The 23086-nt window shown below is 44.3% G+C and overlaps 1 protein-coding gene across 1 annotated transcript in view; it reads left to right on the top strand.

The window, feature by feature from the left end:
• Positions 1 to 23086, top strand: part of DEAF1 (DEAF1 transcription factor) — a 149580-nt gene that overhangs the window by 113806 nt on the left and 12688 nt on the right. The window contains exons 10-11 of the mRNA XM_030201297.1: positions 9494 to 9556; positions 14140 to 14229. Of these exons, the coding sequence (XP_030057157.1) occupies positions 9494 to 9556; positions 14140 to 14229 (153 nt within the window). The remainder of the gene's footprint in view (positions 1 to 9493; positions 9557 to 14139; positions 14230 to 23086) is intronic.

Genomic DNA, 23086 nt, shown 5'->3' with positions numbered 1-23086 from the left:
TGGAAGTATTTGACCTGGAAGATTTTGTTTTTGGTGGCAATCATTTCAGCATTCAAGGTTGGTGAGCTCAAGGTTATACAAAAGTGGTTTTTCACACTCATCCAAAGTTCTTTCCTAAGTTGGTATCAGATTTCCACCTTAATCACTTATTTTTCCCCTGTCTATTTGCTGACACACGTAAAAGTATCTTACACATTCAGTATTGCAAATAAGCCTTAGCCTTCTACTCTTAGAAAGTTTACCCAGCTTTTTGTTTCTTTGGACACCAACAAATCTGGGTCTGGCTTTTCCAAGTATACTCTACTGAATTGGCTAATGGACCTCATCTTCTGTAGGGTAACACCCTGTTCAAACCTTTTCTGTTCATTTGAGGCCTGGGCCTGCTTTAACCATCATGGAGTAATCGCAAGGCACTCTGGACTTGGCTATAGCCAAAGCTAAGCTGCCAGAGTGTGAAGAATAAATAAAGGCCTCACTGTGAACATGGAGCTAGGGACTTTCTCAGTTCCAAACTAACTCTGGAAGACCTTGAGATGCTACAGTATTGTCTGTCAGCTTCAGCCAGTCTGGTACCATTTCATGCCTCATCTGTAGGCATATTTTCAAAGCACTTAGCCTTCTAAAGTTCCACAGGTTTCTATGGAACTTTGGAAGGCTAAGTGCTTTGAAAATATGCCTCAAAATTTGTCTCTCATCATTGAGGAATGTGGTCCATCCATCTGCCACATGATGGCACGTGTCAGTGTCTGATTAGACTTGCCAACGTCAGTGTGTCCCAGCTCATCCAATCAGAGAAGCAGTCTCCCATGCTTAGATTTTGAGCATACAGCACTGAGAAAACTAAGAGGAAACCAAGAAAGAAGCAGCTAAGAGCTAACAGCAGACAAAGGACTTTGCTGCTGTGTCAGCTTTGTTTATTCAGGTGCCCAGGACACTGCAGGCTTATTGCTGCAGAACTGCCCACCTCAGGCACCCAAAAGACTGGTGCACTTTGCTGGACTTCAAAATGTTTTCTTCAGAACCCTTGTGCACTTTCAGCCTCAGCTGCTGACTCAAGACTCTCGCTAATTGAAGGAGGTCAGCTGGAGCTCAGGAGAGGAGGAAACCAACCTTCCTGGCATTGAGCGGAGGACTGCTGGATAGGAGTTGGGGTGGTTGTTTATTATTCTAGAGCTCAGAGGTTAGATAAATAAGATTTCCTTTGTTGCGAAGTGCAATTCAGGCTAACTTGGTGCTTGGTATATTTTTATTAGGGAAACTTGTTTCTACTAGGAAAGAATTATTAGTTGTTTGCTGCTGACAACTCTGAAAATTGGTCTTCTTAATGTACACGCCCTTCATTATAAGTCCCTGCTTGTCACTGACTTGATTTCCTGTCATTCCCTAGACCTTATTTTCATAACTGAAACCAGGCACTGCCCAGGAGAACCAGCCACCCTCCCGGATACTTATCCCTTCAACTTTCACTCTTTCCATGTTTCACATCTTACAAGGCAGGGGGCAGTGTGGCCTGCTTTGCTCGGACGTCTTTGCAGATTACTCTGTGTTCCATTAAGCTCCTTGACATTTCTGAAGTTCTCATTTTATGAGTCTCTCACCAATTGTTTCCTGTTTCCATGGCTGTTCTTTACCATTCCCCACCACCCTTGATCACGTTCTCCTTACTTTGTAACTCCCTTGCGGCCCACCCTCCTCCTCTTCCTATGCTTGAATAATGATGCTGTTTCTAACATCTCCCAGTCTCTTGTAAACCTCACATTCTCTCGGAACCCTCCCACCTCTCTCCCCATCATGACCCCTCGATCAATGGGCTTCTCAGCTCAATCAGTCTTTGCCTTCTGTTCTTAACCAGCACACCCTTCTCTTGACAAACTCTACATGACCTCCCTGGAGTGCGCCCTGGTTTACCCCATCCTTACGTCTCCTTCGTTCCCATCTACTTTCCGCAGTCTAGAAATAGTGCAAGTCCCATTTGTCCTCTGACAGAGCTTTCTTTCAGTCACATTACAAGGAGTGTCACTCAGCCCTGTGTCATACCAAGGCAGAGTAATTTGGACAACAGATCTCTCATTCCCTCAACCATCCCCAAACACTTTTCAGGATCCTTATCACAAAAGCTCCATTTACCTTCATCCTCTGTCTCCTTCCAGTTAACCACTTTTTAACCCAGTCAGTCAAGGTCTGATGCTTTCTTCCTTAACTATTGTATCAGCTCTGGCACGTAAAAAAATAAAAGCCACAGTTAAGAACATGTATTTGTCTTATTTTTCATCTAGTGCCTATCCTTCTTTTTTCTTTCTCATCTGATAACTATCATGTAGGCCTCTTTCTTTGTTTTCTCATCTGGTCACCATTCATTTCTGCATTTATATGGTAATCTACAAGAAAGTATATATAGGTACAAATCTCTGGCTGAAAGAGCTTGTATCTGTGACAACAGGAGAAAATATGTGACATGTGAGCAGTAGGATTTGAACCTGGCCTCCTGGATTCCATCCCATTATTCTAAAACCTCACTAATCCCCCTGTTCACTAAGCTGCTCTAGTGGCTGCTGCATAGCAGTGCCAACACAGCCCTTTCAAAGTGAATGGGCTGTATCAGTATTAGCGCACAGCAGCTGCTAGCGTGGCTTAGTAAACAGGGGGGTAAATGTCTCATGTTTTCCACACCTTTCACATTGTCTAACGTATTGCAGATTTTGCTATCATCCACAAAAACCAAATCTTTCCCAAGAGTCTTTCCACAATATTGCTTATGAAAATGTTGAACAGAACCAGAGAAAGGATCATGGCATGAACTCCATTTACTACTACCCTTTCACATATCTCATTCAACAACAGGAGAATTCTATATGTATGGCGCCGAACATTAGGCACTACTTCTGCACCAAATATTTGTTGCAGAAAAATGTTCTAATAGATGCAAGGTGCCAAAACAGGGCAGAAACAGCAGATCTGCGCAAAAACACACTTACATTTTTATTAATAGAATATTGCCTGTGTTTCCATGTGGATCTGCAAAGGGGGTGTAACGATGGGAGGGACATGGGTGTATCAGAGGCATTCCATTAAAATGTGCACAGTGTTATTTATTTATTTTATTTATGCATTCTTGTATCCCATTATTATCCAAAAACAAGTTTTGGTTCAAAGTGGCTTACAATTTACATTTTGGTGGAGTTACAATAGTGTTGTGCAATGTGGAGAGGGCATATATAGTTCGTGTGGGTATTCATAGAGTTTTTGAAGAGATAGATTTGAAGTGGAAAAGGTAGTGATAGCTTTGTGTTCAGTTGTAGAGTTTTGCTGATATTTATTCATATAGTTTTTTAAAGAGGTAGATTTGAAAGGAAGGCTGTAGAATATTTTGAAGAGGTAGGTTTTCATTTCTTTTCTGAATTTGAGGAGATTTGTGATGCTTCTTATAGTTTTTGGTATTGAGTTCCACCATTTGGAACCCAGGTAGCTAAATCCTGCTGTGTAGATAGTTTTGTAGATGGTGGGCTGACAGTTCTTGAGGCTAGTTCAATCATATTCAGCATACATTCGGGTGCCATTCTGAAACAGTATCTTGAAGATTAGAGTGCTCATTTTAAAAGAGACAGCTCAGAAGCAGTGGCTTAGCCACAGGTGGGCCTGGGTGGGCCAGGGCCCACCCAGTTAGGTCTCAGGCCCATCCAACAGTAGCACATGGTAATGAAAATGCTGCTCTTCACAATACTGGCACCTTCGCATGCTCAGTTTTCAGCGCATACCTTCTGCAGACTACCAAGATGGAGACTGGGGAGAAGCATTTTCCCACCAGCTGAGATATTTTTTTTGATGTGGGGGTGGGGGAGAGAAATTTGGTGCCCACCCACTTCTTGCCTAGGCCCACCCAAAACCTGCTGTCTGGCTACGCCCCTGCTCAGAAGGGGATATGATTGAGGTCTATAAAATCCTGAGTGGTGTAGAATGGGTAGAAGTGAATCGATTTTTCACTCTTTCAAAAAGTACAAAGACGAGGGAACCCTCAATGAAATTACATGAAAATACTTTTAAAACAAAAAGGAGGAAATATTTTTTCACTCAAAGAATGGTTAAGCTCTGGAACTCGTTGCTGGATGATTTCATAACAGCAGTTAGCGTATCTGAGTTTAACAAAGATTTGGATAAGTTCCTGAAGGAAAAGTCCATAGTCTGTTATTGAGATGGACATGGGGGAAGCTTCTTCTTGCCCCAGGAATGGTAGCATGGAATGTTGCTACTAATACCGGAAGCAGGTGAAAGTCTGGCTCTACTCCCAAGCCTTTAATACATAGGGTGACTGTCTATACACTCATTCTGCACCTGCACTAGCTTGCTACACACACTGTAACTTAGATCAGTTCCTTATCTCTTGCTTAACTATACAACGAACTTGCCTTGACTAACCATCAAATTATCCCCACTGACTCTGTACCACACATCTTGTTCCCATCATATATCTGCTCTTGGTACCTCAGCGAGATGGTAAACCGTATTGTAGAAACTCTTTAGACCTTTAGATTGTAAGCTCTCTTGAGCAGGGACTGTCCTTCCCCATGTTTAAACTTGTACAGCGCTGCGTAACCCTGGCAGCGCTATAGAAATGCTAAGTAGTAGTAGTAAAAATGTAGTGTTTCAAGCAGTGGGATCGCTCTTTCATATTTTGATTTTTCTTGAAAATCAGTCTCATTGCCGTGTTTTGGACTGTTTGCAGTGATTTTATTGTGTTTTCCTTGCACCCTACTTATGCTGCATTGCAGTAGTCTAGTTGCAATAGTATCATTGATTGGACCAGTATCCGGAACAATTGTTTAGGGAAATAGTCTCTTATTCTTCTCAGTTTCCATAGTGTTCTGAAGCATTTTGATGTTTGTTGAGAATGATTCCTAGTATATTAAGTTGTGTTTTGATGTGGTATGTTTGTTGGTTGATTGTGAATTTTTGGTAGGATTTGGGATTGTGTGGGCTGGAATAGTGCGGATTCACACCCAACTTGCGTTATGGATTTATACCTGGTGTCAGTGGGTGGAACTCTTCGTGCCCAAAGTTGAGTGTGGATCTTGGCACTACCCACTGTTTTGTAAAGGGCGCCCATCCCAGAATACCCATAATAGAATACCATTCAGTGGCAAATTTTTTCCGGCACCAAATTTTGAGCGCCATTTACTGAATCCAGCCCCCAGTGTCTAACCTCATAAGTCACCTAGATCATTCAAATTTAGTCATAAATTACTAGTGAAAAAGGCCCATTTCGGACTGAAATGAAACGGGCGCTAGCAAGGTTTTCCTCGTAGTGTGTATGTTTGCAAGACGCGTTCACCTACTTGCTTTTTTGTGTGTGGAAAGAATACTTGTACTGGCTATCCTCTCCGTAAATGAAACACAGACTCCTAAGCTTGGAGCGGAGCCGACACTGAATCAGTCACAGCAGCAGCGGCGAATATGCAATGTTGTGGTCTCGAGAGCGGCCCCCAAACACTTTCCTCTAGGTCCTAGTGCCTGCCTGAGCTAACATACAGAACACAGCACCTGCAGTCCTCCCTGCATTCACGTCTCCCTGGCAGAAAACGAAACCTGAGCTGTGCCTTTTTCCTTGAAGCACTGGGCTGGACAGCTTCTTGAAAAAGCTTTACTCTTGGCAGAGGGCATGAATGTTGAAACTTGCTAGCAGTTCTCTTAATTACTTCTAAAGTTGTGTTATTTGTTGGGGTGGGGGAGGAGAAAGTCGGGGAACCTGGTGATCTGCGTTGTGTGCTGTCCCTGGTAAGACTGTGCCTCCGTGTCGTTTTTTTTGTTTTATGACCCTGCCGATTTCAGCACCTCCAGTCCTCCCTGCATTCAAGCAGTGGCAGCTCATTGTGAGGCAGGGGGAGGAGTAGGGAAACACGCTCTGCATTCCTGTCGTTCATCCTTCATTGAACGTGCTCCGCCCCCGACGTCATGACGTTCGATGCGAGGGCGTGACAGACAGACATGGTCAGTGGAGAGGCTTCACCAACATGAACTAACGAACCCTTCACGGAAGTGGCTGTAGCTTGGGGCCTCAATAGAACATTGGGGTTGCGAATTATGTCCGGATGGGGTGTGGCTGGGGGGCGTGGCTGAGGGCGGGTGTATGAGTGAGAGTGAGAGTGAGTGGTGCTGACAGGCTACAACTGGACAGGTCTTCAGTGTTCCCCTGCCACACTGTGAGCTTCAGAATTGGAGGTGAGAATTATTTATATAGATTAGTGCTGAATCATGTCGGAGGCATTGTTGCAATCCAAAAATACCAAATCCCTTGTTCTCCCCGGTATAATTCTGGTTACCCACTTAAAGAGCTCATTTTGATTTGTCTAACAAGATCTGCCCTGGTAAAACCATGCTATTTTGGATCCTGTAATCTATTGAATTCCAGAAACTCTGCTAGTTTCTGTTTTAATAGTGATCCAATAGGTAATTCACCACAGGTCAGACTAACCAGCCTTCCAACTTATGAGAAGCAGCAGATCACCTGCTTGTCTCCAGTTTGGACTCTAAAGTATTGTTACCATAACTTCCCTAAGTTCCCTTAATACCCGATAAGCCCCCATTGCTTTATGTGCTTTAATTTTGGTAGCTTCTTATGTACATATTGTCTTCTGAAAAGTTTTTAAAGTCTTCACTTAACGTGTAATTAAACTCTGGAATTTGTTGCCAGAGAATGTAGTAAAAGCGGTTAGCTTAGTGGGGTTTAAAAAAGGTTTGGACTTGGGGAAAATCCACTGCTTATTTCTAGGATAACAAAAATGTACATAGGAGAATGTCTCTAGAAACACTTATATGTTATAAACGAGGAAGAGTCTCTTAACATTAATCAAGGCTACTATTCACCTCACTCCCGTGGTGAATCTATGCTTGTGTATTAAGATCTTACCTCCCCCGTCCTGTTATAATTGCCTACAATAAAGTTATCATACTATATTGTATTCTCAAGACACTTAGCTTAACGGGCTAATACGCTCCTCTGCAACTGGTGTGCCTGTGTACCCCGACAGGTGCCTGTTTCGCAACGCTTCGCCAAAGGGGACTCTCACACCGTTTAGCCTGAAAAATTACACATACGTGTCAAAGATAAAACATCAGACTACAGTGTTCCTTCAAAATTATAACTCAAGGTAACAGACTTACTATTATGTGTCTCATCGTAGCTATTCGCTTTATAAACAAAAATGGCGAACACGCCAATTTTTAACTGACCATCCAGCTTATAATCGAAAGTGATCGCCGGCCATCTTCCGACACAAATCGGGAGATGGCCGGCGATTTCTTAAAAGCGGCGAAATCGGTATAATCGAAAGTGGCATTTTTGACAGTCTCACCGCTTTCCCGTCGCTTCGCTGGCGAAAGTTCAAGGGGGTGTGTCGGTAGATTAGCGAAGGCGGGACATGGGCGGGCATGGGCGAGGCTACCAGATGGCCGGCTTTCGCTAATAATGGAAAAAAAAAAGCGGCGTTAAGCAGTATTTTGCCGGCTTTACTTGGTCCTTTTATTTTCACGACCAAGCCTCAAAAAGGTGCCCCAACTGACCAGATGACCACTGGAGGGAATGGGGTATGACCTCCCCATACTCCCCCAGTGGTCACCTACCCCCTTCCATACTAAAAAAATAAAACTAAAAACCTTTTTTGCCAGCCTGTATGCCAGCCTCAAATGCCGTACCCACTTCCATGACAGCAGAATGTGTTGTATCCTCCGACAGTCTTTTCCCTGGTTGCGATGTGGCTCTCGGGTGAGTGTGACTCCTTTTCTGTTAGGTGCCCTGCAGAGTCACATTAGTAATGCATTGTGGTGGGTGTAGGGTACTGGGCTCTACTCCCATGGTGCTTTTCCCCCCTGCTAACTGGGTCAGAGTGTGCCCTGTTTTGTTTCCTGTTGTAGTTCATGTGGTAGTGGCCATTTTTGTAAACCAGTTTTAGTTCCCTTTCCCACGTTAGAGAACGTAGTTCTTACCTTGAATGGTGCTGAAAGAGGGCATTGTACACCATTGTGCCAGCTCTGACCTACTGCTAATCTTAGTACCAGGGGACTCTTTGCCAGTGGGGCACAACCTCTGATCTGCAGTTAACTGTGAGTAAATGTGCTTATTTCAAGAAAGGACTTTTTCAGAGAGATTAGTCTTCAGGTGTGAACTGGTGTGCCAAAGTTATACAGCAGCAATAAGTCCTAGAGGCTGTATGCAGGTCCCTGGAGCAATTTTAGTGGGTGCAGTACATTTGTGGGTAGTGGGTTTGGGGGGGGTTGGGGGGCTCAGCTCCCAAAGTAAGGGAGCTAGGCACGTGGGAGCTTTTCTGAAGTCCACCACAGTGACCCCTAGGGAGCCCGGTTGGTGTCCTGGCATGTCAGGGGGCCAGTGCACTAAAAATGCTGGCTCCTCCCACGGCCAAATGCCTTGAATTTGGCCGGGGTTTGAGATGGCCGACATAACTTTCCATTATCGCTGAAAAACAAACCCGGCCATCTCAAACCCGGCGAACTCTACAGCATTTGGCCGGACTAAACCGTATTATCGAAAAAAAAGATGGCCGGCCATCTTTTTTGATAATACGGTTCCGGCCAGCTGTAGTGCCGCCGCCAACATAGATCGCCGGCGATCTATTTGGCCGGCGACGTTCGATTATGCCCCTCCACCTACCCGGAAACAGCTGTTTCTAATATCCTCAATTAATAGTAAAGACCGGTCTTTAGTATTAATTGAGGATATTAGAAACAGCATAGATTCACCACGGGAGTGATGTGAATAGTAGCCGTGATTAATGTTATGAGACTCTTCCTCGTTTATAACATATAAGTGTTTCTAGAGACATTCTCCTATGTCCATTTTTGTTAGTTTGAGAAAGGAGTAGAGGAGAAAATAAAAGCCGCTTATTTTTTGACAATTATTTCTAGAATAAGCAGCATAAAATATATTGTATTGTTTGGGGATCTTGCCAGGTACTTGTGATCTGGATTGGCACCTGTTGGAAACAGGATGCTGAGCTTGATAGACCTTCCCCTCTGAGTTTTACAATCCCAGCTTTGTACTTCCTGCTATCACTAACATGTCTTTACAAATAAGTCTTGTCTGCAATTTCTTCCATTTGTACCTTCACTTTCCTAACTGTTTTAACTTTTCCAGATAACGTTGCCTGCTTTCCTCTTTCTGTGATCATTGGGGCGCCTCTGTTGGGGTGCCTCTGTTGGTCTGGAGACCACTCCTGTATAAAGACATTAGTATGTTGTCATTTATAATTAGAATGCAGGGAAAGAGGAAGGAAAGAGAATCTCCCTGCAGGAAATCAAACTGGGACTAGGAGAGGTTTCTGTTAGCTCACACTGTTGTGATCTTGGCTAGAGCTGGAGCAACTGAACAACTGGGTGGGAGAAATGGTCCTTATCTGCAGATGCCAATTTATATTGCTGTTCTGCTATATACATCCTCAGTTCAATTTGAGGTATCTAACAAAATTATCATAATGTCCATTTACAGTTTCATAACCAGTTATTCCAAAACACAGAAGATATAGATGGAAAGACAGAAATCATCATCAAGGTAAGTGCATCAGCTTCATTTAAACTGAAATTTTTATCTCCTCTAGGACCGGAGACGCTCTCAAGCCTTCCTTCAACAGTTGCAGCTGGTGAGGTGAGAGGGTGGCTTAGGCTTACCTGATATCTAGATATATAATAATGCATGTTGTATGTGTTTTGTTCACGATTGAATTTTTCTTACATCTGTCTTTTGTGATATAGCATTTGAAGATACACTTTCACTGGAACTCTCTTTAAATTATCTCATACACCCTTGGGTCCAGGGGCTCCCTAGACACCTGAAACGACATCCCCTTGTTGGCCCCCTTCGCTGGGCCTGAAAACGCTTCCATCAGCATTTTCGCCTTCCCATCAACTGCACTAAATATCTCCTTATTGTGAGTAATGCTGACTTTCTTCCTGGTCTCTGAGATGAACGTTTTCGGACTTGGAGGACTGCCGGATTGCTCATATTGCAACAACTTGTGGATGAAGATGGACCGACAATTTTATATTTTGTCCAACTGCAGAAAGACTGTGCCTTGCTGGCAGTGGACTGGTACCAATATCTTCAGCTTCGTCATTATGCTTCTGCTCTTTTGCATGCTTATCATTCAGTCTTTTTTGACTCTCCTTTTGATGACTCTTGGCCTATACGGGCAGTGAACAAGGGATAGGTGGGCCACAATTATGAAGCATTGAAGTGACTGCAAGCGTTGAACCTGTTATATCGAGTGGTGACACTCTGGATCACAGACTTTGGCTATTATGATATTAATGAGTTCCTTTTTAGCCTCTGGTTGGCGCTGCTCCTTAAAGAGAGTGTGCAGCTACAGGAGTTCCATTATAAATGTATCCAATGAATGTAAAACCATCCGTCTCAAGCCTGAAAGATGGGCTGTCCATCGGATGGTACCTGTGTCAAGTGTGGAAAGAGGACCCCCTCTTATAAACACTATCTCTGACTGTGTCCTGATTAGACAGTTCTGGGACGAAATCTGGAGTCACTTGGCTTGCATGTATCATTGCCAGCACACTGGTAGCCAGCCTGTTGGATGATGTGTCAGCCATATGGGAAGGAAGCTTAACTGGCTTATTCCTCCAGAAGGCATTTCTTATTGCCAAATGATGTATCCTCATTCAGTGGATTTCTCCAGATCCTCCAACCTTGACACAATGTAGATGTCATATGCATGAACTGCTGCGAATGGAACGTTTTTCAGTGGCGTCCAGGGGATGTCCATCTAAACGTCGCTTCTTGAAGCTGTGGACACCATTTATGGAAATTCTGACTGCAAAAGTTTGCTCTGTTTTGTTAAATGATTTAATTGCCTTTCTTTCCTGGGTTGAGCTTTCAATTGCAGTGGGGGGGGGGGGGGGGGGGGGGGGAGGGGAGGGGTGTAGTTGGGGGATTTGGGGAGGGCATTCTTTCATTGCTCTAACTGGGCTTTGTTAGTTTTGTTGTTCACTAGAGCCTCCTATGTTGAAGCAGAGATTGCATATTCAGTGCTAGTGCCTGCATAGCTAACTGGTTGTGTAAGACTGAAAAAAATAGCATCCTAACTTTGCCTGGTTAGCTATGTAGGTGCTGGGTCGTGGCATGAAGCAGATCACCTCTCCCAATAAACTCCAGTCCCCCTTTCTGTCCCTGACAAATCTACTGTTCCAGCCTTCCCCCCCCCCCCCCCCCCCCAAGTTGCAGCAAGACCCTTAGGGCCTGGTGGTCAGTCATTGGGGCAGGAGCAGACTCCACTCGCAGCTCCTGATTAAAAATGGCCATTGTGACCTCTAACAGTAATCTCGCTAATTGGGAAGCAAAGCAAGTGCTGGGCAAGACTTCTATGGTCTGTGCCCTGATTGTGGCTGAATAGATTTGGAGTGGTTGCGGTGGAGCTTTTCAGGGGCTTCAACAACTTCAGAAATTTAGAACAGGGACAGTGTTGGGCAGACTTCTACGGTCTGTGCCCTGAAAATGGCAAGGACAAATAAAAATCAGGTCTACATATGAAGTATCACATCATATCATATGTAATGAGTTTATCTTGTTGGGCAGACTGGTTGGACCATACAGGTTTTTATCTGCCGTCATCTACTATGTTAATATGTTACTACTACTAGAGGCTGACCTCTACCGGTAGTACCACGAGATTACCACTAGACATTGCTGTAGCCATTACCAATCAGGAGCTACGAGGAGCAAAGCGTGAGTGAGGTTTGCTCCTGCCTTGACAACTATTAGTCCTCCAGATCTATTAAGGTAGGCTTGGGGGAGTCTGCTATGACTTAGGGGGAGGGAGAATCAGACTTTATCAGGGGTTGGAGGCTGACATTCAGCTGAGACCCAAATATATATCTTATCAGGGGCCTAGCTGAATATCAGCCAGGATTTGCATAAGTTCCTGTGGCCAGCACATGTCCAGTGAGACCTGGATATTCAGTTCTGCTACTCAGACTTAGCCCAGCATTGAATATCCAGGTCTAATTTAGCCAGCAACAGTCAGTGCATAAAAAAAAATGCTGACTGCCACTGGCTGAGTATTGAACGGTAAATTAATAAAAATAAATAAATAAGTAACGTGAAGTGGCCTTACCAGAAGTCCTGAGGCTGGTGAATCTTCTTCTCTTGCCCTTTTCATTTATCAAGAGTCCTGAAACTCCCAGTGGGGAGTAGCGGTGCCACACCATCAGGCACCGCAGGAGACACCCGCACACATCATTGGGGGCTTTGAGCCCCATAAGGTGCCAGTGCTCATTCAGCAATTTAGAGGTGGCCTTACCAGAAGTCCTGATGCCCGGTGGATCTTCTTCTCTTGCCATTTCCATTTGACAAGAGTCACGAGACTCCCATGGGGAGTAGTGGTGCTGACGCCATCAGGTACCACGGGAGACACCCGCACACGTGATCGGGGGCTTTGAGCCTCATTAGGAACAGGTATTCATTCAGCAGTTAGGAGGTGGCCTTACCAGAAGTCCTGAGGCTGGTGGATCTTCTTCTTTTGCCCTTTCCATTCAACAAGTGTGATGAGACTCCTGGAGGGGAGTAGTGATGCCGACATCATCAGGCACTGCAAGAGACACTTGTACACGTCATCGGGGGCTTTGAGTTCCAGTGGCATGTGGCCACAGGGCATGCCCTAAGGGGCATGCTAGGCCCCTTGGAGAGCACCGAGGAGTGTTTTTCTTTTTGTGGTTTGATTTGATCTCTCTTCTATGGGTAAGCGCAAAGCTAAATTGAAGACAACTACCCCGAACACTGTTAGAACTATGGATAAAACTTGATTACTTCAGGAGCCGTGAAGCAGGTACTCTCCCCTTCTGGAGCCTCCTTAAGCTCCCCAGAACGTACTTCTCCCCTTCCCCTCTCCTCCAGCTTAGATAGGGTGTTCCAAGTAGTCTCCCCTCCTTGTGCTGGAATACAAGCAGGCTCTTCTCCACAGAAGTTAAGTTTTTCTAAATTACCGACACCTTTACAATGGGTGGAATCGGGTCAAAATTCTCAGCTTAATGAGACTAAGCAGGATATTACTTTAAAAGATTTTTGGTACTCTAATCAGTAGGTGGAAGGAATGCTCAAAGCAGTTGTCTCTCAAATTTTCACTTTTTAGAAAGAAGTTGTTGATAAACTTTCTGAAGTGGACTCTAATATGTTGGTTTTGAACTCTAAAGTGTCAGTTGTGGAAAAACAGATTTCCTCGCTTCAGGCATTTTCAGTCTCTATTAGGGCTAAAAACCTGCTATTTCTTAATTTTCCTTGTATTTATTTATTATCTCCTGAGATTCTTTTGAGAAAATACTTCAAAGAGATTTTGGCTTTAGATAATGCTGACACTTTCCCAATATTAAACTGTTTTTACCTCTGAAGTAGAAAGAGATTACAAGGTGACCAGCAGGGATCAGATCAATTGATCTCCTCTGAAGTGAACCTAACAGCTTTTCTGGAAGATAGTCAGGATATTATTAATACTAAGTCCACTCTGCTGGCCACTTTAACTTCTGATTTAGATAAGAGTTTAATCCTGAAAAGATATTTTCATAAAAAGGATGTACTTTTATTGTGGTGTAAAAATTTCCATTTTTCCTGATGTATCCAAGGCTACTCAACTCGGGCCCAAGGCTTTTTAGCCTCGAAGTCCCGAGTAGTGACAGTGGGTGCATCTTTTTTTCTTAAGTTTCCATGTAAATGTATAATTACTTTTCAGGGGGAGAAATGAATTTTCTGGGATTCTATTCAGTTGGAGCAATTTCTTAAAGAAATGAGAAATAGACTTTTTGCTTAGAGCAAATGTTATATGGCGTACTTAATTTAGAAATAAGATTTTTTTTTTTGAGTTGAGTTTTGTCTAACTGTTTGTTTCTTGTTATAAATTTATAAAGTTACCTCTCTTGATGTGAGCTAGGGGAAGCTTTGATGTTTAGTTTTCCTTTTTAAGTTTATTTAGATTTTCTTTTCCCATTCTTTGTACTTTTGATTTTGTACTTAAAAATGTATTAAAGAAATAAAATAAATAGCTTCACTCTTAGGCTTTCCTAGGTCTCTTCTGGTGGTTTGACTGAAAGCATCTAGAAAGCAACTTTTACTAAAATGTTCTTTTTATGTTTTTGCAGCAGTCTTGTGTAAATTGTGGGCGAGAAGCAATGAATGAATGCACTGGGTGCCATAAAGTCAATTATTGCTCAACTTTTTGCCAACGCAAGGTATGTTGAGATGCACTGATTTGCATATTAATGCCCAGGATATAATTAGCTTTACCTACAAGAGTCACTGAGGATAAAAAGGTGCCCACCTGTAGCTCACAGATGAGGGCTGGAGGTGGTGGTAGCAACAGTATAGAAACTACCCCTGTTGCAGATAAAGGTCAGTGTGAAGTTGTTCAGGGACCTACTGCAGCAAGAAATAAACCATACAAGTTAAAAAGTGGAAAGGATTAATTACAATTAAGAGGAGATAATCTACTGCTACTTTCAGGCTTATTTTCGAAAGAGAAGGGCGCCCATCTTTTGACACAAATCTGGAGATGGGCGTCCTTCTCCCAGGGTTGCCCAAATCGGCATAATCGAAAGCCGATTTCGGGCGTCCTCAACTGCTTTCCATCGTGGGGACGACCAAAGTTCACGGGGGCGTGTCGGAAGCGTAGCGAAGGTGAGACTGGGGCGTGCCTAACACATGGGCATCCTCGACCGATAATGGAAAAAAGAAGGGCGTCCCTGACGAGCACTTGGGCGACTTGGTCCATTTTTTGTTATGAGCAAGCCTCAAAAAGGTGCCCGAACTGACCAGATGCCCACCGGAGGGAATCGGGGATGACCTCCCCTTACTCCCCCAGTGGTCACCAACCTCCTCCCACCCTAAAAAAACTTTTTAAATATTTTTTGCCAGCCTCTATGCCAGCCTCAAATGTCATACCCAGCTCCATGACAGCAGTATGTAGGTCCCTGGAGCAGTTTTAGTGGGTGCAGTGCACTTCAGGCAGGTGGACCCAGCCCCCCTCCCCCCACCTGTTACACTTGTGGTGGTAAATGTGAGCCCTTCAAAACCCACCAGAAACCCACTGTACCCACATGTAGGTGCCCCCCTTCACCCCTTAGGGCTATGGTAGTGGTGTACAGTTGTGGGTAGTTGGTTTTGGGGGGGGGGGGAGTTTGGGGGACTCAGCACATAAGGTAAGGGAGCTATGCAGCTGGAAGCAATTTCTGAAGTCCACTGCAGTGCCCCCTAGGGTGCCCGGTTGGTGTCCTGGCATGTCAGGGACACCAGTGCACTACGAATGCTGGCTCCTCCCACGACCAAAGGGCTTGCATTTGGTCGTTTCTGAGATGGACATCCTCGGTTTCCATTATCGCTGAAAATCTGGGACGACCATTTCTAAGGATGACCATCTCTAAGGTCGACCTAAATTTCGTGATTTGGGCGTCCCTGACCATATTATTGAAACGAAAAATGGACGCCCATCTTGGTTGATAATACGGGTTTCCCCGCCCCTTCGCCAGGACGTCCTGAGAGGACGTCCTCAGGAAAACTTGGGCGCCCCTTTCGATTATGCCCCTCTTTATGCTACAAACCCCATTTTTAAATAAAGAGGATATAGCAAGGGAGTCTGACAAAAACTGGAGGAAAGCAGACTATTGCACGGGAAAAGCTCAAAAAGCAACCAATCCAATATTAAGATCTCTGATTATAAAGATCAAAGATGATATTTAATTAGTGACTTTTATGAAAGAGGAAAGTTTGTCACATTTTAATGGTATCTTGAGAATCCAAAGAGGTAATTGAGGGATGTTGTAACTCAAATGTAAATGCCAGGGATAATTCAATCACTCTTGCCCTCTAGTGCATACTTCTTTTTTGGACTTTTACATCCCAAGTGCATCACGTTATATGGCTTCGCATATACACTAATTCCTTCCTCAGTTGTTTCAGAGCAACAGAAAACCAGGGTCTGTTCTTATTAAAGGATGAAAGTTTAACCTTCTTAAATAGTGCAATCTCATCTAATACCTTATTGTTCAAAAGAAGTATTCCATTACTACTACTTCATATCATTTCTATAGTACTACTAGACGTATGCAGCACTGTGCACTAAACATGTAAGAGACAGTCCCTGCTCAACAGAGCTTACAATCTAATCAAAGAAGATAAACAGGACAAATAAGGGATAAGGGACTTACTTAAGGTGGATATGATAAAACAGACATGAGTACTGAACAAGTGAATAGGGGTTAGGAGTTAAAAGCAGCCTCAAAAAGGTGGGCTTTTAGCCTAGATTTGAGGATGGCCAGAGCTGGACCTTGACATACTGATTCATGAAGTCTATTCCAGGTGTATGGTGCAGCAAGATAAAAGGAATGGAGTTTGGAGTTGGCAGTGGAGGAGAAGAGTACAGATAAGAGAGATTTACCCAATGAATGGAGTTCACAGGGAGGAGTGAAGGGAGAGGTAAGAGTGGAGACATATTGGGCTGCAGAGTGAATGCACTTGTAAATCAATAAGAGGAGTTTGAACTGTATGTAGAAACGGATAGAGAGCCAATGAAGTGACTTGAGAAGAGGGCTAATATGAGTGTAGCGACACTGGTGGAATAGAAGTTGTGCATCAGAATTTTGAACAGGTTGAAGGGGAGACAGATGACACTGGGAGACCTGTGAGAAGCAAGTTGCAGTAATCTAATCCAAGTTTTGGTAGTGTGCTAAGAAAGGAAGGGATGAATTTTGGTGATATTATGGAGAAAGAAACGACAGGTTTTAGCAGTCTGTTGGATATGTGCAGAGAGAGAGAGAGGAGTCAAAGATGACCCCAAGGTTACGAGCTGATGAGACAGGGAGGATGAAAATGTTATCCACAGAGATAGAGAATGAGGGAAGAGGAGAGGTGGGTTTAGGGGAAAAGATAAGCTCAGTCTTGGCCATGTTTAGTTTCAGATGGCGGTGAGACATCCAGGTAGCAAGACAGGCAGACTGAGATTTGGGCCTGGATTCCTGCTGAAATTTTCTGGTTTGGAAAGGTAGATCTGGGAGTCATCATCATAAAGGTGATACTGAAAACAATGGGAGGAGATCAGAGCACCAATGGAGGAAGTATAGATGGGGAAAAGAAGATGTCCCAAGACAGAGCCCTGAAGCACACCAAATGATAGTGGGTTAAAAGTGGAGAAGGATCCACCAGAGCATACACTAAAAGTGTGATGGGAGAGATAAGAAGTAAACCAAGAAAGAACAGAGCCCCGAAATCCAAGTGAGGAGGTGGTGACCAACAGTGTCAAAAGCAGCAGATAGATCGAGAAGGATGAGGATAGAATAGAGACCTTTGATTCCAGCCAGTAATAGGTCATTGTTTTAGCAAACACTGTTTCAGTTGAATGTAGAGGGCAGAAGCCAGATTAAAGTGGATCAAGAATAGCTTGAGATGAAAGAAAGTCAAGACAACGGCAATGAACAGCACGTTCAAGTAACTTGGATAAGTGTCACGGACTATCATGGAGTCCAGAGTGGTGAGCCCTTGGGCCACTTCCAGTGACTGGCAGCAGCAGGTGAACCACCCAAACAGGAAGCGAGGCTGAACACAGACAGGCTGGTACAAGCAGGACCGGAACTAGCAGGATGGGAACTGAAGCTGTAGATGAGCAGGGCTGGAATAAGCAGGACTGGAACTACTGGTCTGGAGCTGAAGCTGTAGATAGGATTCTCAAACAGGATTCAGGATTCTCAAACAGGCTTGGCTTGTCTTGATTGGAACTGGATTCTGGAACGGGCTTGGCTTGGCTGAAAGCAAGACAATGAACAAGGCAGGAACGGGATTCAGAATTCTCAAATAGGATTCAGGATTTTCAAACAGGCTTGGCTGGAACAGGATTCAGGCAGAGCTGGAATGGAAGCTGAAAGCAGACAGGGCTGGAACAAACAGTGGAGGAACTGAAGCTGAAGACAAACAGGGCAAACAGAAGCAGGATTAGAACTGAAGCTGAAAGCTTGCAGGGCTGGAACAAGCAGGGTTGGAGTAGAAGTTGAAGACTGGCAAGACAAGAACTAGCAGGGCTGGAACTGCAACAAACACACACAGACGAAAACTCATCTGAAGACCTCTGTTGCAAAGGCAAGCCTGAAAGTTCCCAGGTGCTTAATAAAGGCAATTAAAGATGAGGTCACAAGTAAATCTGGAATGCTGGAACATCAGAATAGGACTGGAATGGGCTTGGCTTGGCTGGAACCGGAATCTGGAACATGTTTGGGAAACAGGGAGAAGACAGTCCACAGCAGCCATAGGGCCTGGTCACCAGGAGGTGAGGTGAGTGTAGGCATGGGATACAGTCACAACCGTGACAATAAGAAAGGAAGGAGAGAGATGGGGCGATAGTTGGAAGGCCAGGTAGGGTCCAATGAAGGTTTTGGAGGAACGGTGTAACTACAGCATGTTTGAAGGCATCAGGAACAGTTGCGGTGGAAAGTGAAAGATTATGGATATGACAGTAGGAGCGATACTGCTAAGTAGATGGGTGGTACCACAATCTCCATATCAACCTCAGGTATATTTTCCAAGAGCACTCAATGTAGCTGCTAAGAAGTTCAAATCATACCAACCATGCACTTTCCTCAGAACTGAATACTGTGACGGATGTGCATAAAAGGTCAACTAATGCAGCTGAACCTTTACATAAAAATGATCAGATCAGTGTACAGTGACCACTTGCAGAGACGACCAGGAAAATATCGGACAGACAAAAAACAGATCTAAAATATGACCTGTTTTAACTATTTGTGAAAAACCCAATTCTTATAAGGCACCCACTGTCAGATTTTATTTATTTATTTATTTATTACATTTGTATCCCGCACTTTCCCACTAAAAGCAGGTTCAATGCGGCTTATACAGTAATAGGGAATACAGAATATTGTTAGATAAAGTAAAAAATTAAGTGTACATAGTAATAGAATAGTAGGTAGGTAGAGATAGGCAATGGAGAGGTGGGTCAAGTGGGAGATATGGTCTGGGTCAATGTCGTTGTCTCTTTGACATATGTTAGGTAGATGGGTTCATAAGATTAGTTTGGGTCATTTGGGTAGGCTTGCTTGAATAAATGGGTTTTTAGTGCTTTCCTGAATGGTAGATGGTCATAGATTGATCAAATAGGTCTACGGAGGGCATTCTTGGGAGTTCTTGTACTAAGTAGAGCGCTGCTGAGCCTGGTACTCGGACCAGGTTCTGCTTGGCGGCCGGACAACCCCGGGTTTCACTTGCACTGACCGCCGTTCCCCAGAGGTTGAGCCCCTAGGTGCGGGCGGCCTGCAGGCCTTACGAGACGGAGCTGGAAGTGGGGAGGTGAACATATCAGCCAGGCAGGCAGCCGGTCAAGAGATTAATCCAGGTACAGGCAAAGTCAGTAGGCAGGCAGCAGGCAAGAGAGTAATCCAGGCACCGGTAAAGTCAGTAGACAGGCAGCAGGTCAAGAGAGTAATCCAGGTACAGGCAAAGTCAGTAGGCAGGCAGCAGGCAAGAGAGTAATCCAGGCACAGGTAAAGTCAATAGGCAGGAAGCAGGCAAGAGAGTAATCCAGGTACAGGCAAAGTCAGCAAAGAGGGACAAAGTAGAGAAGAAGCAAACTACTGAGCAAGTAACACCTACCAAAGTAGAAGCCAAAGCATGGAGTCCAGGAAGAGCTTAAAGTGCTGGCGTCTGCCTCTCCGAAGGGACACCACCTTGTAGGGGTGTTTCAATGACTTAGAGGGCTATGCTGAAGGGTGACCCATATCAGACAGGCCTCTGAGGAGAAACCAGACAAAGAGTGTCCCAAACTGGGAGAGTGGTAAGATGGTGACCTGAAGTTTGTATGCCCAACGGCCCAGCTGCCCTCTGAAGTTTCGTTTTCTTTACGTAAATTTCCTCTCTGCAATTGGAGTTACCTTAACTGAGAGGAAGGGGACAACTGGCGGTCAGCCGCCGATGGCCAGCGTTTTATCCCCTGAGCAGCAAGTGCGGGACCGCTGCGCAACGAACTGCCCACAGATGAAAGGGGTGGCGAGTCCTTTGATTAGCGCCGGCGAAGGAGCGTCGACGCTCTTGGACCTGGAAAAAAACAACTCCATCACTCCCGAATTATTCAACCACCATGCCCAAAGGAGTGGAGGAGTGAGTTAGTGGTATATGCTGAAATGGAGGACGTTTACAGCAGAACCTGAATCGGTGGAACCACTCCTAAACACCTATGAGAAATCAACTTGGAGTTTTTGGCTCCCATGGAGGTTACATTGAATACCATCTGGAAGGTGCTTCGGGACCTAACGGTGGCAGTAAATAATTTTGTTTCAGATATAATTTTATTAGAGAGTTACATGGACAATTCAACTGAACCCTTTGAGAGTAAAAAATTGATATAACAAATGATTCTACATGAGCAAGAAGTGGTTATGATTTTGAAAATGATAATAGACCAGAAAATTTTGAATAATAAAATGAATATTATTATAGATGATTAATATCGAGATTATTGTTTTTCCCAGAGTTCCAGGTATGACTCCTAAAGTTTTCCTCAGAAATATTTCCTCAAATTATTACTTTAAAAGGAGTGAAGCCTGTGAAAACTGGGATTACTTTAATCAGTGGGATTTGAATTAGAGACTTAAGTATATGTATTGTTAAATATCTTCTGGTTTTTAAAAGAGAAAGAATGTAATCAGATGTATTATTTCTAACTAATATTGGACAATAAGTATGTTTTTCAATGAAATGATTTGACTGTACACCGTATTGGCCTTGAAGAAGCCTACCAGATGATCAATGTGGAATAAGGAATTAGACGAGTAATATCTCGGGATAATCAGGTTAATACCACGGGTTTTTTTCTGTTTACTGTTTAATTGATCTCCTTATCTTGTCTCACTCTCCCTATTTAGTGGTCTAAGGAAGAGAATAGAATTACCTGACTGAAATAATTCCTACATATTACTTTCTCTGTATTTCCAGCAAGTTGTTTTATCGCTTGTAAAAATGTAAATGGTTATAAATTAAAAATTTAAAAAAAACCAAAACAATTCCCTGTCCCCAATAGTGTAGTTACGCTCTGCCGAAGAAAAGGTTTTGGGGAAAAAAACGGGTGACGCCGGAGTCTGAGGTTTGAGACAAAACGGCCCCTGCCCCCCAGAGAAGAGGCATCCACTTCTAAGATGAATGGTCTTTTGATATCCGAACTTCGAAGAACAGGAGCAGGCAGAAAGACTTGCTTTAAGGTGGCAAAGGCCTCTTGGGCCTCCGGTGTCCAGTTCTTTACATCAGCATCCTTCCTGGTCAGTGCGGTAAGAGGAGCAGTGATGAGGGAGTATTGGTGGATGAATTGTTGATAGTAGTTAGCAAACCCCAAAAAACGTTGCAAGGCCCGGAGACCCTGGGGCATGGGCCAATCCTGTATGGCTCGGAGTTTGGTGGGGTCCATTTAGAGGCCCTCTGAAGAGATGATATATCCCAAAAATGGAATAGTCCGTTGATGAAACGAGCACTTCTCTAGTTTGGTGAAGAGATGGTAGTTCCAGAGGCGCTGGAGAACCGTGCATACATGACGAGGGTGGTCCTGAACAAAAGCAGAAAAAACCAGAATATCATCCAGGTAAATTATTACTGAGGAGTACAGAAATGAAGTTTATGAATTCCTGAAAAACCGCTGGTGCATTGCAAAGGCTGAACAGCATAACTAGATATTCGAAATGTCCTTCATGAGTATTAAAAGCAGTCTTCTATTCGTCCCCATGGCGGATTTGTACCAGATTGTAGGCACCTCTGAGATCCAGCTTGGTAAAGATAGATGCTCCCTGCAGACGGTCAAAAAGTACCGGAATAAGGGGAAGCGGGTACCGATTCTTAATGGTTATTTCATTAAGACCCCGGTAGTTGATACAGGGTCGCAGAGAGCCATCTTTCTTAGTCATGAAAAAGAAACCTGCCCCCGCTGGAGATGAGGAGGGTCTGATGAAGCCCTTTTGGAGGTTTTCTTGAATGTACTCCCGCATAGCAGTAGATTCCTCCCGGGAGAGGGTATGCAGCCGGCCCCGAGGTGGAGTCTTGCCGGGAAGTAATTCAATGGGGCAGTCAAAAGGACGATGTGGAGGAAGGGAATCAGCCTCATGAGCACTGATGACATCTGGGAAATCACGATATTCCACAGGAAGGGAAGCATCACAGGGAAGCAAGAGCCCTGGGGAGGCAGTAATAGTCCTTGGAGAAGGAACCACTGGCGTGAGACAGGTAGAAAAACATTGGGAACCCCAACTGCCAATATCATTAGTGATCCAGCTGAGATTTGGTGAGTGTTGTCATAACCAGGGCAGGCCCAAAATAACAGGATGGATGGCCCAGGGAAGAACCAGAAGCTGAATTTCTTCCTTATGTAAAATCCCGACACTCATCTGCCATGGCAGAGTGACATGGGTAACAGAATAGGGTAGAGTTAGTCCCTGATTGGAGGTCACTTGTAATGTTGGTTTACAGGCAATCGAGGGAGTTCTTAGCTGGAATAGGAGACTGGCGTCAATAAAATTTTCTCCAGCCCCAGAATCAATCAAAGCCACAGTGTTAATACAGAGTTCCTTCCAACGCAGGGAAATAGGGACGGAGACAAGATTATCCGGAAGAGGTGAAAAACGACCCAGGGCTACCCCCTTCAGTTACCCTGGGTCATGGCATTTCCCGGTTTATTCGGACAATGTCTTAGAAAGTGGCTGGCCTGCTCACAGTAGAGGCAAAGTTGATTGTCCCGACGGTGAGCCCTCTCCTTCTCAGAGAGGCGATACCATCCGATAACCATTGGCTCTTCAGGGACTCCAGAAGTAGAGCTTGCCGCAACTTTGAGAGAAGAAGGGTGCGGTGTCCGAGGAGATGGTCTCTGAGAGTGGCACTGAGTAGAGCGTTCCAGTGACCTTTATTGAAACCGTACGTCGATACGAACGCAGAGGGTGATCAGAGCATGCAAAGCATTTGGAAGTTCCCGGCCAGCCAGTTCATCTTTAATCCAGTCGTTGAGTCCTTCCCAGAAAATGGCCGTAAGGGCCTCTTGGTTCCATCTTACCTCTGAAG

This window comes from Microcaecilia unicolor, chromosome 4 (genome assembly GCF_901765095.1).
Source record: "Microcaecilia unicolor chromosome 4, aMicUni1.1, whole genome shotgun sequence".
Taxonomy (NCBI): Eukaryota; Metazoa; Chordata; class Amphibia; order Gymnophiona; family Siphonopidae; genus Microcaecilia; species Microcaecilia unicolor.
The sequence above is the reverse complement of the archived record's forward strand: the minus strand, read 5'-3'. Positions and strand labels throughout refer to the sequence as shown.